Source organism: Mus pahari, chromosome 3, assembly GCF_900095145.1.
Source record: "Mus pahari chromosome 3, PAHARI_EIJ_v1.1, whole genome shotgun sequence".
Classification (NCBI taxonomy): Eukaryota; Metazoa; Chordata; class Mammalia; order Rodentia; family Muridae; genus Mus; species Mus pahari.
The window spans coordinates 110,027,912-110,046,018 of NC_034592.1; the positions used below are offsets into that span (position 1 = coordinate 110,027,912).

The 18,107-nt window shown below is 36.5% G+C and overlaps 1 protein-coding gene across 4 annotated transcripts in view; it reads right to left on the reverse strand.

Moving 5' to 3' along the window:
• Trpm7 (transient receptor potential cation channel subfamily M member 7) overlaps positions 1 to 18,107 on the reverse strand; it is an 88,368-nt gene that overhangs the window by 15,923 nt on the left and 54,338 nt on the right. For all 4 annotated transcript variants that reach the window (XM_029536376.1, XM_029536375.1, XM_021192646.1 and 1 more), the window contains 9 exons: positions 17,271 to 17,399; positions 15,640 to 15,918; positions 14,513 to 14,687; positions 13,173 to 13,299; positions 9,703 to 9,887; positions 7,180 to 7,312; positions 4,995 to 5,707; positions 2,465 to 2,532; positions 223 to 313 (listed from right to left, as the gene is read on the reverse strand). In XM_029536376.1, the coding sequence (XP_029392236.1) occupies positions 223 to 313; positions 2,465 to 2,532; positions 4,995 to 5,707; positions 7,180 to 7,312; positions 9,703 to 9,887; positions 13,173 to 13,299; positions 14,513 to 14,687; positions 15,640 to 15,918; positions 17,271 to 17,399 (1,900 nt within the window). The remainder of the gene's footprint in view (positions 1 to 222; positions 314 to 2,464; positions 2,533 to 4,994; positions 5,708 to 7,179; positions 7,313 to 9,702; positions 9,888 to 13,172; positions 13,300 to 14,512; positions 14,688 to 15,639; positions 15,919 to 17,270; positions 17,400 to 18,107) is intronic.

The window sequence follows — 18,107 nt, forward strand, 5'->3', positions numbered from 1 at the left end:
AGAACTCCATACATTACTAAGTAAGATTAATTCATGAACAGATGGCTCAATTTTATCAAATGCCTTTTCTGCAGCTATTAAAATGACATATTAGGCCTGAACATGCTGTTAACATGCACTGTAGTAAATTACACACTATTTATTACTAAGGTGCTTAGCAAATATATACTTAAAGCTTTGTATGTTTGCTAACAGAATTCATAGTAAGGTCAAAACACTCACCTTGATCTGAGTGAAGAGAAGTAGAAGTCTTACAACATTCACTATAGCCAGCAGCACCCACATGTTTCAGAGTGTTTTCAGGAGTATCATTCTGTATAGATTGTATGTGCATATAAAGTTTAAAAGGAACTGAATTCAATATACTTTATTCTACTTGATCATTAAAAATTATATAACAGATATGGTTACTTCAGTGTGAAACTCACAAACTACTTGAAACTACCTACTCATCTGAATGAATCCTTTTTGGGAAAAATATAGAAAAGTGGGGAAAACTTGAAACCAAAACTATTATTACTTGATAAAGGAGAAGTAGTGCCACTGTGGCTTGCTGCATACTATTCAATAAGAACTGTTTGTTAAACCTTAACTTATCTTTAAATATGTTCTGTTACTGGAGAGATGGCTCAGTGGTTTAAGAGCACTGACTGCTCTTCCAGAGGTCCCAAGTTCAATTCCCAACAACCACGTGGTGGCTCAAAACCGTGTGTAACAGAATCTGGTGCCCTCTTCTGGTGTGTCTGAAGAGAACAATGGTGTACTCCTATACATTAATAGATAAAATAAATCTTACAGCATTTCAATCCCTTTGAAAGGTTTATTGTTTTGTATTATTCACACGTTTAAGAGGACTGCTGCCTTTTTGGCTTAATAATTACTTTGGTGAATGTGACAGGACACGCCTGCATTCCCAGTTCTTGGGAGGCAAGGCAGATATGGACTTAGAACCTAGCCCAAAGCCAGGCAGTGGTGGCGCACACCTTTAATCCCAACACTTGGGAGGCAGAAGCAGGCGGATATCTGAGTTCGAGGCCAGCCTGGTCTACAGAGTGAGTCCTGGGACAGTCAGGGCTACACAGAAAAACCCTGTCTCAAAAAAAAAAAAAAAAAAAAAAAAGAAAAAAAGAAAAGAAAAGAAACTAGCCCAAGTATAGGCTTCATGAGATTCTCAAAATTACCAAAAGATTTAAAAGCGGTAAGAAGGATCTGTGAGCAAAGAATAGTCTTAATCTCTGATTGGTCCACTAAACTTACATTGATTTCCTCTATCTAAAAGATTATGTAAACATAAACTGAGTTTCTGACTCACACATACACTAATGAGATGATATTGGATACTCAGGGACCTCTGAATGCACCATGATCATGTTTTATAAATCATCCTGTTGTTTCTCTTTGAAGTGAGAAAAATCATACAACTATTTTCAAACTTTCAGGTAAATAGGGAAGAAACACAAAACCATTGTTTCTGAATTTGCAGATAGTTAACAATTAAATTTCTACTTTACAGCATCTACTTACTAGATATTATGTTCATCATTTCAGCACAATGGTTTTGTTTGTTTGTTTGTTTTCGAGACAGGGCTTCTCTGTGTAGCCCTGGCTGTCCTGGAACTCAGAAATCTGCCTGCCTCTGCCTCCCAAGTGCTAGGATTAAAGGCATGCGCCACCACTGCCCAGCCTTCAGTACAATGCTTTAATGAGAATACATGTTATAATAGATACAAATGTTACCATCAATATTAAACTGCATCTGGGCCTGCCTTTTACATGCAGGGTAGTATATAAAATGCCTGATAGCAATGAAACAGTTAATTTGGCTCATATGCGGAGGGATGACTCAAGTTTCTCAGTTATTATATTTAGAAAAAAAAATCTTGTTTCACCACTGTTTTTCTGTCATTTGGTCATTCCTAAAATGTAAATCCGAGGGGCAGAATAGTTAAAGCAGTTCAAGGCACACGTGATGTAGCAGCTACATCACTGTTCTTAAGGAGACGGGTGGCTACAGGTAACTTATGACAGCAACAGAAATAAAAACTAACTTTCAGTCAAGAAATACTTATTTATTTTTTGCCAATCAATCCATAAACTCATTAAACATATAGCTTTTTAACTTCTAGATTCTAAGTTCTTTGAGAGCTAGGATCATGTTCTAATGAACTTTGAGTCCTGAAAGAAAATTTAAGATCAGTAATTATTCCATAAAAAAGGAAACAGAGAAAAGCATTTTTTTTTAAAAAGGAAAATGTTAAACATTTTATTTAACAAAAATGCAAGCTACTTTAAACTTTTTCATGTTTCTCCCCTTTGAAATATAACCATTTCAAATATCTGGGGTAATTCTACTGATGACAATCTCAGCTAATTTTTATTGAAAAAAAAGTTTAATTTTATTTAGAAGAAATGAACATAAAAGTGAAATTACATTTAATTGTGCTGTTATAAAGTGTCTACTTACAGATAACAGTTCTCTTATTTTGTTTGATGTTTCTTTAAACCTCTGTAAATCCATACTATCTCTGTGTCCTTAACAGGGGAAAAAGGAAAAAGAAAAAAAAAAGGTTGCAATGAAAACTATTTCTTTCCTATTAACTGAAGTACAATTTAGAAACAAACGATTCAAGTAACTTTCAGGCTCTGCAAACATTTCTTTCTTTCATTCATTCATTCATTCATTCATTCATTCATTCATTCATTCATTCATTCATAACAGTCATACTGAAAACAGCTACCAGGAAGATATCCAACAGCATTGAGAACCCCACACAAGTAAACCTTGGAATTGAAAGGAAACAGTTTTACTCTTAATAATGAAGTATAAATAGACTGAGTTGGTGTACACCTGCAATCCCAACACTTGTAAAGTGGAGAAAGGGCCAAACAAACCTAAGAAAAACCTGGAGATATTATTCAGTTCTCCAGATACGCTAACGATAAACATAAGTATGTTTGGTACCTAGATAGCATGCCAGGTTGGCCTTAATATGGATATTCTACACGGTCTTATTAACATGTTCCCCAGCTAATCATTACAATATCCACAACTTGGTAAATCTGTAGGGTGGGAAAGCTAAAAAGACAGTTAAAGACAGGAGGAGCCAGACACGAAAAGGCAAAAGGCCCCAGGCAGCTTTTAGAATACTATGTATGAATACTACTCCAGAAGAGCAGGTTATTCCAGAAACTTCTTTAAATACTTTAATACTCTTATCTACCAGGAGATGTTTAGAATACTACATACTCCCAAATCACAGAACTCAGCTAGTCCTATGATACTTCTCTTTAGTTATCTAGTCTCCTCTATGTGGCATATGGTCAGCATTTAATTATGCTTAGGTCTATATTACTATTTAACAGAAGACAACCTGCTAATTATGATTAGACTATGCTTACAATAAATGATATGACTGGAGAAGTTGAGGCAGGAGAATTCTAAGTTCAAGGACAACTTGGGCTATGTAGCAAGACCCTGTCTCCAAAAACCAAACAAAAACCAAAACAAAAATATCCAAATAAAACACCCTAAGCATAAAAATCAGTGTAGTTCCAACGCTTCTTCCGAGCATAGCAAAGCTTCTCAGGGACTTGTCCAGCCACACTTTATACACTCTCCTCTTACACACGATTTACTTATTTCATTATAGTCTAGTTCTTTATCAGTTCCCTGGCCAAATAATTTTCACAAATGTTATTAATTTAGGATTACTGTCAAAAGAGCGTATTTTGCCATTACTTAAGCAATTACAATGACAAGATTTTCTTTTTTGCCAGTCTTCTCTGCTCTAATGGTGGCATGACTGTTGTAGAGTAAATTGTTTGCTAATGGATCTGAGGCCTGCTATACAAAATATCAATCAATGCCCGATATTATAAATCCATGTCTGGGAAGGTCATGGGCCATAAGGTAGACCTTACAATACTATTGCTTTGGTAACTAATGATGAATCAAACTACCTTCTAGATGTATGTTTGTACTGACAGACCTGAGCTGCTCTCAACCACAGTACAGGAAGCTTTGTTATGCAGCAGGCAGTACAGAGACACAAAATTGGTTAAGATACTGACAACAAGTGACTGGAAGTACTAACCCTTAAATGAGACGTTCCCACTAGCCAATGCTCAGGGAACATTGTGTAAAAGGTGGAAAGGATATAAAGGTACCTCCTTTGTGCTTATTCTGTAGTGTGCAAAATAGCTTATAAAAGTAGGAAAGGGAGCTGGAGAGATGTCTCAGTGGTTAAGAGTACTTGTTCATTATGAAAAGGATCCAGGTTCAGTTCCTAGCACCCACATGGTGGCTTACAACTTACCCATCCATATCTCAACTTTCAGGAGACCTGATACATCCATGGGCAACAGGCACACTCAAGGTGCACAGACATATATACAGGCAAAAACTCATGTGCATAAAGATATTTTAAAAATCCATGCTTTCATCTTTAGATCCATAATTGAGTAGATCATAAATACAGACATATGTTTGGTAGGGTAATAAAATTTGCTATTAGGCAAACCACTTCTTTTCTGTTTTTATTAAAGTTATTCATATGATCATGCAGCCTAATGCATCACTGTTAAGTAATGAATTAGTGTGCTGCCCATGTAAGTCCTAACAATGATTTGCAGTGCACCTTTCACTTTCAACACTGTCCCAGTTTGTATATGAATCTACACACTATTCATACTGGTGTCAGCGTCTAGCTTCCCAAGTGCCCCCTACTTTCAGTCAGATCCCTCCAGTAACTGACAAACCCAATTAAGGACATATTTAAATTCAAAAGACAGAGTCTAAATAAGTTTATACTATAGTTAATGGTAACAAGCAGGTACCTAGCAATATACTTCTTCAGCCCAATTCAATTGATTTTTTTAATATTTCTAATCCTGTCATATACTACATTTTTATTAGTTAGCTAATTACTTTTCTAAGGTAGTATTTCTCACATGAAAAGCAACACTAATATGCAGTAAGAGTTTGCCACACTTACCCACAAATGCTCCAAATTCTATGTTATCCCCTTCTGCAGCTTTATAGAAAATGGGTTCTGGATCTTTGGTTGTGGATTCCAAGTGGCTTTTGCAACTTGGCTGAGATGGGGTACTCACAGAAAATTTGGTTGGTGGGGAGGACATATGTGGTGAACTATTAGGTGAACTGCCTAATTTTTGATTTTTATTAAATATTTTTAACATGTCTACCCCCTGTCGTCTCTGTCGTAATTCTGGGGGAGAGACAGCACTTGGGAATAAGGCACCACAGGAGGAACCAGCCTCTGGAATGTTCAATTCTTTCCTCTGGGCTATCACAGGCAAATCTTGTCCAAACAGGTTATATTGGGGGTCTTTTTCATCTTTCATAAAAATATTACAAAGAAAAGGATTATTACTTTCCCGATCACCTTGAGGAAGAGAGGAACTCAGTGTGTTTACAACACTAGGCTTCTTCCACAAAGGTCTTACAGGAACATCATCAATAAGATTCTGAGCCAAGTGTTTGGAAATACTCAATTCTCGTGTGATCTCATTGTGCACTTTACTAGCTTCTGAAGCTTTCTGGGCTGTAAGTGTTTTTAATGTATCTACTGTTAGGGCTGAGAGATCTTGCAGATGACCAATTTGAGAATCTAAAGACTGTAATGATCTTTTTATGTAGTTGACACGATCTCCAACTTCTTTAATCTGAATGCTCATCTGCTCCACTCTGTAGGGGGATAAAAAGGGCATTTTACAGATGTTAAAATTAATGTAGATGGGACAAGGAGATTGGCTCCGTGGAGAGCAGAGTTTGAGAGCTCAGGAATCCACATAAGTGCATAAGGAAAGAACATCTCTGCAAGGTTGTGCTCTAATGTGTACACTTGCACCAAGGCATATGAGCCCCACATCATCCAGACACGGGTACAATAATTTGTTTTATAAATAAAATGAATTATATTTTATAGTCTAAATGGATGATAGTGGAGTAAGAGGAATCTTACTTTTTAACAAACACATTGCAAAAATAAAGTATGGTTATGAATTTGTACAAATCATACCTTGTATTTCAGAAGGATGCAGTGCTAATGCTATCATAATTAAAACACAAAGGGTTTTGTTTTGGAGACAGGGTTTCTCTGGCTGTCCTGGAACTTGCGCTCTAGACTAGGAAGGCCTCATTAACAGAACTCAAGAGATCCGCCTAGCTCTGTCTCTGAACGATGGGATTAAAGGTGTGCACCACCACTATCTGGCTTAAAACACAAAATTTAAAAACAAATTTTGTATCATAAGCTATTGAGTCTATTCACAAAATCTATATACACTTACACATATAAAAAGGATCACCATCGGTGTCATACACAAACACCATATGCTTATACTATGAAACAAAAACAATGTGAGGAAATAAAAGCTTTAAAATAGTAATGACAGCTTTATTTCTCTCCTTAAATAATTAAGAATACCAACTCATCTCTCCTTTGCAACTACAGTCAAAAAATAAGAGTGCTGGGCTGGTGAGATGGCTCAGTGGGTAAGAGCACCCGACTGCTCTTCTGAAGGTCCGGAGTTCAAATCCCAGCAACTACATGGTGGCTCATAACCATCCGTAACAAGATCTGACGCCCTCTTCTGGAGTGTCTGAAGATAGCTACAGTGTACTTACATATAATAAATAAATAAATCTTAAAAAAAAAAAAAAAAATGAGAGTGCTAATGCTAAATAAGTTCCAGACTCAGAGGTACACTTCCTAACCAACAGTGAAGCCTGGAATTGACCGTCAGCACCACTAAGAATAAAGTGGGTTAAACAGTGGCTGAGTGCTTAAGAACACTTGCTGGTCTTTCACACACATTGCTCATGGTGGCTCAAAACTGTAACACCAGTTCCAGGGGATCCAATGCCTTCTTCTGACCTCCAACAGAAAGATATATGTATGTGCATGTGCATATACACACACACACACAAACCCGTAGGCAAAGTACCCATACATATAAAATAAAAATAAAGTTTAAAAATATATTTATGAAAATTAAATTTATCTACTATGTTTAAATGTAGTAAATGTAAAGAACTGACCTGTTTTCTCAAGGTGTAAATATGAAACTTCTTAAAATAAACTGAACAGTAAGCATGTATCAACTAACAGGATTCATTCTGACATACAGTCAATAATAATTAAAGATCATACAAACCTTTCAAAAGTGACACGGATTCTCTCTTCACTCCCAGAATTGAATTTGTCATCTTTCTCATCAAAATACATTTCAACACACTGCTCTTCAAAATCATGGAGTTTCTTTTGATCTTCTTCTGTTAAGAAAAGTTCTAAGGAGAAGTCCAGAAAGAAATTAGAACACAAAACATAAAAGACTACCTCTATCAGGTTTTCAGACTTCAGAGTAGGGTTGTCTTTTTGCCGCAAACCCTGAACTTCGACCGGCAGAGACGGTGGTGGGGTGGTGGGGGAATGACACAAATAAATGCCAAGGCAGTTTTCTCAAACTTCTTTCTCCAACAGCTTTCCCCGAGAACAGCGTTCTCAGACAGCATTCTCAAACAGCTTTCTCCCACAGCAGCTTTTCCCCAACTGCTTTCTCCAACTGCTTTCTCAAACAGCCTCCCCCCCTACCCCCCCACCCCCCCACATCCTGTTTTTTGTTTTTCACCAGTCCTCTGACCTAGTCCCTCCCCTCTCTCCTGGATCCGGTCAGAGTTCAGCCAGTGACTCATCAGGCAGATAGCACAGGATCGTCCAAAGTATGCAGGCTCAGGTTCTTTTTTTTTTTTTTTTGGTTTTTGGTTTTTGATTTTTGGTTTTTGGAGACAGGGTTTCTCTGTGTAGCCCTGGCTGTCCTGGAACTCACTTTGTAGACCAGGCTGGCCTCGAACTCAGAAATCCGCCTGCCTCTGCCTCCTGAGTGCTGGGATTAAAGGCGTGCATCACAACGCCCGGCTCTCAGATTCTTGGTAAACAGGGATCACGAGGCTTGGCCACAGATGCCGCTTCCCACATCTTTTTATTTATCTATTTGAACAGGGGCCCTCTACACAGCTTATCCATCCATCCATCCATCCATCCATCCATCCATCCATCCATCCATCCACCCACCCACCCATTCATCCATCCACGCATCCATTCATCCAATAGATAGGGTCTTTCTACAAAGCCTGGCTGTCATGGAGCTCACTATGTAGACCAAACTAGCCTGCAACTCATGGACACATGTGCTCCTGCCTCCCAAAGCTGGGATGACAGGCTAGCACCCCCATGTCCACCAAGTTTTACATATTTTTTAAATTCCCCTTTTCTTACTGTAGCCCTTTTCTATTTTTCTCAGCTCTCGTCACATATCTTATCAGAGAAAGAAAACCATGAACAACTGACATAGTGATTTACCCGCAAGTAGTATAAAGATGCACTAATTTTTTTTTAACAGAATTTTAAGAATGGCTTCTAGAACAGGTAAAATGATATAGCCTACATTACCATTTAAAGAAAAAAACAACAAAAACCTTAGATACCATTTCCCAACAACAACAATAACCATTGAATACCATTCTCCAAAAGAAGTTAGATCTAAATTGACTCTTGTATGCATCATATTGCTTTGCTTTTGTTTAATGAACAATAGTTTACTCAGATATGAATTATGGCCCCCAAACAGAGATTTAGATTACCCCAAATTCATGTTCAAACATAAAAGCAATTTCATGAAGATTTTATAGTACCAGAACAGAGAAAGTCATAAATCAAGGCATTTTTCAAATACACATAACAGACATCTTAGCTATAAGGCTCAGATATGACTTAAGTCTTTTGACTGGTAGAAAACTAGGGTGTTAAGAGTCAACACATATTAAAATGTTTTATCTGTAGTCAGGATGTTAAGTCTGACACTGGGTGGGAAGTGGGGGGTGGCTGCAAGGAACACCTATTTAGCAGGCTAAGAATAGCCCAAGATAAATAACCCACCACATTCCACACTCTGCACAGTGACTGACATGTTAATCAGTCAGCCTGCCTCTGCAGGCACAGCTTCTTTCCTGGAATTCTCATTCATAGTTCCCCCGTGGTTGAAACATTACACTTTATGCATGTGGGAAGGGGTAATATATTACTATCAAATATTTTAGTATAAAACCCCATATAGCTAGGATGGGTTAGTCACAGTATCTGATTTAGTTAAGCAGGACTGCCAGATCTTGATCCAGACATAACTCTATGTCTCTGTATGGCTAACGTAACATTTACATGTGACATGTAAGAGGACTATTATACTTAAAATACTCAAGAACCCTGCCTGGTCAAATAAAGTTAAATTAGCAGATAAAGGAAGTAGGTGTGTTAATCAACCAAAATGTCCTTGACACGTCTATCAAACTATTTAAATAGATTTCCATATTTTCTCTCCGTATCTAGGTAAACATTTGATGTTTAAAGCATTTGTAATAATCTACTATTTTTTCATTCTAGTCTTCCTCTGGCCAGTATGATTTCATAGCTATCCTTTATGTTCTTGTCTAATTCTGAAAAAGACTGGTTTTCAACATCCAAGTTATCATAGTTCTTATTTGAAGATACTCAAAACTTGTATATAAAAAACTGTTTTATATTTTGGCAAATTTTAACTTTTTACAGTAATTAAAAAAAATCAATACTTAGTTTTCAGTATAATATTAAGAATCAAGAAAAAGATTTTCCATATTTCACTTACTTGGCCCATCAGAAGTCTTATCTTTCTTTCTTCTTTTACATACACAGCAAAACAGTGAAACTATATGGCTGAGAATGATAAGAGGAGGAGGCAGGACTGGTTTTTCATGATAAGCCATAATAAAATGATACCGCTGATACTTCCATACAATATTGGAAATTGCCTTCACTTGTAAATATACATTACTAGAATAATGAAAAAAAAAAGGCAAACAATTATATCCTGCACCTTAAGTACTAAAAATTTCACTTTATTTAATTCTGCACTATATACTCAAGGATATTTTCATTTAAAAAAAAAAAAAAAAGAAAGAAATGCAAATATATGCAACCAAGGTGGGCTAGAGAGAGAGAGTTCAGCTTTTAAGAGCACTGACTGTCTTGAGTTCAATTCCCAGCAACCACATGGTGGCTCATGACCATCTGTAATGGAAGCTGATGTCCTCTTCTGGTGTGTCTGAACACAGATACAGTGTACTCATATAATAAAGATAAATCTTAGAAAAAAAAATGCAACCAAATGGCTGGTATTGTTTTGACGTCAGAAAACTGAGTAGGAAAAAGAATGACTTTTTTTTTTTTTTTTTTGGTTTTTCGAGACAGGATTTCTCTGTATAGCCCTGGTTGTCCTGGAACTCACTCTGTAGCCCAGGCTGGCCTCGAACTCAGAAACCCGCCTGCCTCTGCCTCCTGAGTGCTGGGATTAAAGATGTGCGCCACCACACCTGGCAAAGAATGAGTTTTAAGTTTTTAAAAAATTTATGTATATGAGTAAAACACAAGAAAATCTTGCTGAATGCCATGCCATATGCATGTAATTCCAAAACTTGGAAGGCTAAAATGCAGGAGGATCAAGAATTCAACCTCAGCAGGAATGGTGTCAAATGCCTTTAATCTTAGCACTTGGGAGACAGAAGCAGATATATCTCTGAGAGTTCGAGTCCAGCTTGATTTATACGGCTAGTTCCAGGACAGACACACCCTCAGAGAGATGACTTGGTGGTTAAGAGTACTTGCTATGCAAGCATGAGAACCTGAGTTTAAATGCTTAGCATACATGTATAAATCAGGTCTGGTTGCACATATAACATAAAAACCCCAGTGTTGTGGGACAGAGATTGCATCCTAAGAGCTCACTATACACCAATCTAGGTGAGATAGCAAGCTTCAGGCTCAGTGAGAGACCCTGCCTCAAGAGAATAAAACCGAGAGCTTCAGAGGAAAATACCTCTTATCCTGTTTCTCTACATGTGTGCACAGACCAAGATATATGCACATACATGCACACAAACCATCACCACCACTCCAAGTTTAGTCTGAGCTACTAAAAAGACACCCTAACTTATCAAGTGAACAAAGAAAAAAATCTGGTGTCAGCAAAAAGTTAGGGACAGATTCTTGCTTTGACTGAAAGCTAGACAGCCCTGGAAGTACATATTCTCAACAGTTCTGAATATTTAGAGATGAAATAAAACATTTTGTAACAAAAAATTATAATCTAATTAGGCAGTTTAATATATTGGCTTGAAATATGGTCTAGATTATGGAAAATGACATAGAATTCAAAACTGATAAATGCAGCTGGGGTGGTGATAACACACGCCTTTAACCCCAGTGATCAACAGGCAGAAGCAGGGGGATCTCAGTGACTTTTGAGACCAGTCTGGTTGACATGGCTAGTTCCAGGAGAGCCAAGGACACACAGAGAAACAGAGTCTCAAAAAAAAAAACAAAAACAAACAAACAAACAAACAAACTAAAACTGTAAGATTATTTTGAGAACTACAATTTCTTTTCTTTTCCTTTTTTTTTTTTTTTTAAAGAATTATTTATTTATTATATGTAAGTACACTGTAACTGTCTTCAGACACACCAGAAGAGGGTGTCAGATCTCATTATGGATGGTTGTGAGCCACAATGTGGTTGCTGGGATTTGAACTCAGGACCTTTGGAAGAGCAGTCAGTGCTCTTAACTGCTGAGCCATCTCTCCAGTCCCCAATTTCTTTCTTTCTTTTCTTTCTTTTTTTTTTTTTTAAAGATTTATTTATTTTATATATGTGAGTACATTGTCACTGTCTTCAGACATACTGGAAGAGGATGTCGGATCCCATTACAGGTAGTTATAAGCCACCACGTGGTTGCTGAGACTTGAGCTCAGGACCTCTGGAAGAACAGTCAGTATTCTTAACTGCTGAGCCATTTCTCCAGCCCTACAATTTCTATATTCACAAAAATGATACATGAATGTCACATAAAAACCAAGTAAAATTACACGTGTTCTTTGTTTTTCTGTAATTACCTAGCAACATAGGAAAATTTGCTGATAAAGATTAAAAATGTAAAAAAATTTTCTTTCTTCCAAGTGTCATGTACAGGTTATGTGCAGAACTCTCTTCACCATGTAAGTCCTGGGGAATCAAACTAAAGTCATCTGACTTGTTGATAATCATCCTTACCAACTCATTTCACCAGCCTTTTTATTTGTTTTCCAAGAGACTGTTTTTATAAACAAACTACATGTTAAGGCACAGTATATAGGCAGACCACACAGGCTTACTGGCTAGGCAGCTTATCCAGACTGAGAATCTCCAGGTTCAGTGAAATAAACTTAAAAATAAGTTGGAGGGCTAGACAGATGGCTTAGCAGTTAACAGCTCTGGGTGCTCATTAATAGAGTTTGATTTGCAACACCCACATGGAAGCTCAAAACAGTCTGCGACTCAGTTTCGTGGGATCTGACACTCTTTTCTGGCCCTCATGGATATTGCACCAATGTAGAACAAACATGCAAACAGGCAAAAAACACCCAAATGCATAAAATAAAAAATAAATTTTAAGGTAAAGGTGGAGCATGATCACCAAGGACACCCAACACTTACCTCCTAACTTCATTTAACACACATCGGCATGCACATAGATGAATATATACTTATTTCTTTTTTTTTTTAAAAATTATTATTATTTTTTACTTATTTACTTTACATCATGCTCACTGCCCTGCTCCCAATCACCTCTTCAGATAATCCCTCCCATACCCCGTCCCCTTCTCCTGTGAGTGGGTAGGAGCTTCGCTGGGTACCCCCCACCCCTTTTAGCACATCAAGTCTCTGTGAGGCTAGGAACATCCTCTCTTACTGAGGCCAGACAAGGCAGCCCCAGTAGAACATATCCCACAGACAAGCAACAGATTCTGGGATAGTCCCCATTCCAGTTGTTCAGGACCCACATGAAGACCAAACTGCACATCTGCTACATATGGAGCATATACTTAGTTAATACACACTTTTTATGTTGAAAATATAAAACCAAACATTTAAGATTCCTTTGATATAAAAAAATCGTGTCTTATTTGTAATTTTTTTCAAAGATAATGTAGTGCTCCATTAAAATTGAGAATTTAAAGTGAGAAAGTGAATATCTTATTCAAAATGAAAAATGTATAAACTACATTAAGTAAATAAAATTCTTACTTGAAAAATGCGATAAGGAGATTAACCATAATGATATACTGTACAAAGAGGTAGACTGCTTGAAGAAATGGAGTCAACCAAGTTCCAGGACCACAGATTGTCGGGAGAACGGAGTCATTTGCGCACACTTTGAGAAGAGAGAAAAGAATTTGGTTGTTTAATATACAAGGTTTAATATACAAGTTTTGTGTCTTAACTGAAAATTTGAGCACATGGAAATCTGCTTAAGAATTTAAAAGAAAAGGATCTTTGAGAGGCAGCTAGCCTTTGGAGCGCTGCCTTATGAAACCCCGACAGACACTGAGGGCTTCGGGGCTTTCTGTTCTGCTTCACCCTGCACTGCACACAAACACCAGTATTGTCAGTTAGGTCATGGTAGGCAGGGTTAGACCGAGGTAAAGATAGACAAAAATCACTGGATCCTGGGAAAATGGAACATTTATGTAAGAAAAGTATCTGAATCTAAAAAGTACATGACAGATTACCTATGAAGGTTTTTTTATATTTTTTATATTCACAAAGAGGACTAAAATGCAATTTAAATAGAAAATTACTAGATTTGGGGTTTGCAGAGATGGCTAAATGGTTAAAAGTGAGAAACTGAATTTACTTTAGCACACATTTACTTTTTATTTAGGTAGCTTAGAACCATCCACGCAACTCCAGCTTTAGGTGGGCCCCATGCTTCTTTCTGGCTTCCACAGGAACCTGCACTTAGGTGCACAATCCCACACACAGACATATTAATAGACACAAAACTGAAAATAAACATCTATTTTTTTAAATCCCTAGATTTGAATTCCTTGGTGTTCATTACTCATGCTTGAAACCTTTTTGAAGCTAGAACATAGCTAGACACAAACAAGGAAGGGAAAAGTTTTAATATCCACCACAGTTACAAGGAATAATACCAGATTCGTTGGAGTAGGGAAGGGATACAAACTATCATGAGACAATTCTTATATACACTTACAGTTAATATTTAGTCATTATTTTAAAGTGTGCACATTAGCAAAGTTATCATCATCATAATCACTACCACTACCATCATTCCTTGAAGTGGCTTTGTAACTAAACTGAAGTTTTGGTTATGTGAGTTAGCAACTATCTACATTGTCTAAGATAATTAGAACATACTTCTAATGTACACGGTTGAACAATGTTCAAGACACCTCTTTTTGATCTTTGGTTTTTTTTTTGTTTTTTGGTTTTTTTTTGCTGTTACCCGCATTATAAGGATATATAGGTTGGAAGTTTGACTGGAAAATATGCAGTATTTTTAGAATGCAATCCTGACTATAAAATAACCAAAAGATGATTTTGCAAACATAAATCCTTACCATCAATTTCATATGCATAAACTTCACCAAAAATCATCCAGTATGGATGAAAAACTATATCTTTAGCAAGAGACCAAGATGGTTCTTCATGTGGATAAAGTATTGCTTTTCTGGGAACACCAAAACTAAGTAATACAAGAGCCATTATCACTACAATGTAGAACATATTGGCCACCTGTTTTTAAAAAAGAAAAAGAAACGCATTAAGAAACAAGACTAATTTCCTACAACAAAATTCATCCTAAAGAGTGTTTCTAATGTTGTAATAGGTAAATAGAATATTTGAGTTTCCATTTATTGCTAATAATAACATTCAGAAAAATGCTATCATTGCGTTAGCCCTATGAAGGCGATTGTCTCTGTAATAAACTACATCAATGGTTCAAAATACAGCCTATGCCTTGCAAATATAAGACAAAACCAAAACTACAGTTACAAGGGCAAACTTGGAGACTTAATTCCAATAAATGCCAATTCTCATAGCTTGTCAATTAGCAATAGAAATGCAGACTTTCCTCTACCTGGTCTCACATATCTATACTTTGCTTACTTTATAGAAGCTGAACTAGAGACATGTACTGCAATGCAAAGGCCTTTGTGAGTACACCACAGCTAAAAGTCTAAAGAACATAAGAGATAAAGCTTAAAAGAGAAGAATGGAAATGCAACCTTTGGAGGATTACTTCTCACAGCTCCATATGAATCTAAAATTATCTCAAAACTAAAAATAGGGGGCGGGAGTGAGAAAGAGAAAGAGAAAAAGACAGGAGTCAAAAGAGAGAGTAAAGGGAGGGAAAGAAGGCAAGTAAACAAGGCTAGTGTTGTCAGTGAGAGCCCCTGTCTACAGGAATAAGATGAAGGTTGACTGAAGACATCCAACGCCACTTCCATCCACTGCATGTGTGCACATGCACCCTCACACACATGAAAACACCATAAACACACTCCACACAGGGACATACACTGATATCCTTAGGAAATATTCTTAAGAAATCGTAGATTCAGAGTATGAGGCAAATAAATATGAACCAACAGAAATTTGTGGGGCCAGGTAAAGCTATATGAAAAAATATATTTTATGATTTTTAAGAAGCAATTCATGCATATTAGTAGACATTTCAACTTACCATTTTTCCAATCATCATTACATAAGGTCCTGCCTGTTGATTTACGGCTAGAAAGTCTAGCAAACGCACATACCAAAATATTATATTAAGACAGTAAATTAATCTTCCAGCCACAAAAACATGATTATCATATGCATTAATAAAATTCCATTTTGCTCCAAATCTTAGTCCAAATCCAACAAAGAAAGAAATTATGGCAATTGTGTCACTGACATTGAAGTAGTCACTAAACCATACTTTAATCTTCTGGCTGATTTTTCCAGCTTCAGACATAAAGACCTAAAGGTTTAAGAAGAAAAAAACCTTGAATCAAATCCTTTCTATTAAGTCACATATAGGGAGCTGATTGTAACTTCACAGGATAATTTTAGTTATATTTTAATCTTTCAAAGTACCTGAGATTTCATTTGATAAGAAAACAGTACAGTTTGAAAGGTTTTATTTGAAGTTAAAGCAATATCTGAACACATTGGTAGCACATTCCAAAGACCCCTTATTTGTACAAAGTAAATGATTTAAATATCTGTATATATCTAACTTGTTAAAAATATCTACTAACCCTGAGTAATTTTTTAAAAATGTAACGTTTGAGAAATATATTTGCAGCTACAAAATAAGAATGTTTCCCAAAAAAGGAAAAAAAAAAAAAAAAAAAGAAAAGAAAAGAAAAAACAAAGAATGTTTCCCAATTGTAAAGCCTCCTTTCGCTTTTTTCTCTCAGGCAATTTTCCTCTCCACTAAAGGCAGATACAATTAATATCATTCTCATAAGTACATGCAAAAGCTGCTATGAATACACTTCAAGAGGACCCCAGTTTGACTGCCAGCACCTACATGGCAGATCATAACTCATCTAGGAGATCTGATGTCCTTTTCTGGCTTCTGTGGGCAACAGGTACACACACGGTACACAGACATACATGTAAGTTAAAACACTCATGTACATAAACCTAAATAAATAAATAGTTTGTTTTTTACTTTTGAAACAGGATTTCATACAGCCGACCGAGGCAAGTCTCAAATCTCCACTGTATAGCAGATGATTCTAAACTGCCTTCCAATGCTGGAATTAGAGATGTGTACTACCATAAGCATTTCCTTAAGGAAAAGAAAAAAAAATTTCCCCCTCAAAATTAGGGTGTTATACAATTGAAGATTTTTTAAAGTGGAAAAACATCTACCTTTAAATTTCTTGACTACCTACATGCATATTTGGTATTTCTGAAGAATGTCAGATCATGTGTAATGAGTAAATCTTTGCTTTCAGAAACTAATTATTATATTGGTAATAGTGTGCAAAATGAACATAATTTACTAATAACCATTCTTTGTCTTGTTTTCTTGAGACAGTTTAACCTCAGCTGTCCTGAGACTTGCTCTGGAGACTGGGCTGGTCGCCTGCCTCTGCCTCGCAGGTGCTAAGATTAGAGGTGTGTGCCACCACGCCCGGCTTAACCAAAAGTATTTAAAATAAAACAAAAAAGATGGTTTTCAGAATAGCAAAAACAAACATGTTCCATACTTCTACGTATCACCCATTGAAATAACAGTAATATACCAACACCTACAACAAAGCTGAAAGAATCCTGCATATACACATAACTTACTGGTAAAAAAAACCAGAGACATACCTCACGGACTTTTTCAATGGCATAGGTAAAAATATAAGCGATAACAATCCATTCTTGAACTGAAGGTAACTGTTCCATTTTTACAAGAACTACAAATGTATAAAGCATCAGAAATCCTAAGTATGCCAACTAATAAAAAAAGAAGAAAAGTTACATGAATAAAACCAATTACAAAGTAAAATATATTATGGACATTTAAACTACACACAAAATTTAGTTTGAGCTATGTTAAAATGCAAATGAAGGCAACGTTCGTTATTTGCATTAGTGGGGCAGAGTTTAGGAAGCAGATAACAGGTTTGCATTATCTGTATCTAGGACTGAGAGCTCTAATAAATCAATCCAAAGTAGTAAGTGTGAGTGTGGGTGAGAAAGCAAGGATTAAAGGAACAAACTGTCAAATATCCATTCTAACATATAACCACTTGTCAACTTTGGCAACTGTCTAATACTGATGAAAAGGAACATGCAACATTACTTTGTTTTCCTGGGAAAGGGAATAAAGATTCATTCTCTCAAGCCAGGTATAGTGCCACATGCCTTCTATTCCCAGCACATGTGGGGTAGAGGCAGGAGGGTCAAGAGTTCAAGACCAGCATTGCTTACACAGTAAGTTCAGGACCAGACTGGCTACATGAAACCCTTTTTTAAATAACCAAAAACCATGTCAGATGAAGCCCATGTTTTAAAAGAGGGGCTAATTTCAAGTGTTTCTTCAGGTATGTTCCTCCCTAGAGGATATGTCCATCAAGACAGCCAAATAGATATTTTTTGGAGAACCAAAAAGGAGTAAGAACTACATTTCAACATATGAATACATTCTTCTATGGATTTATG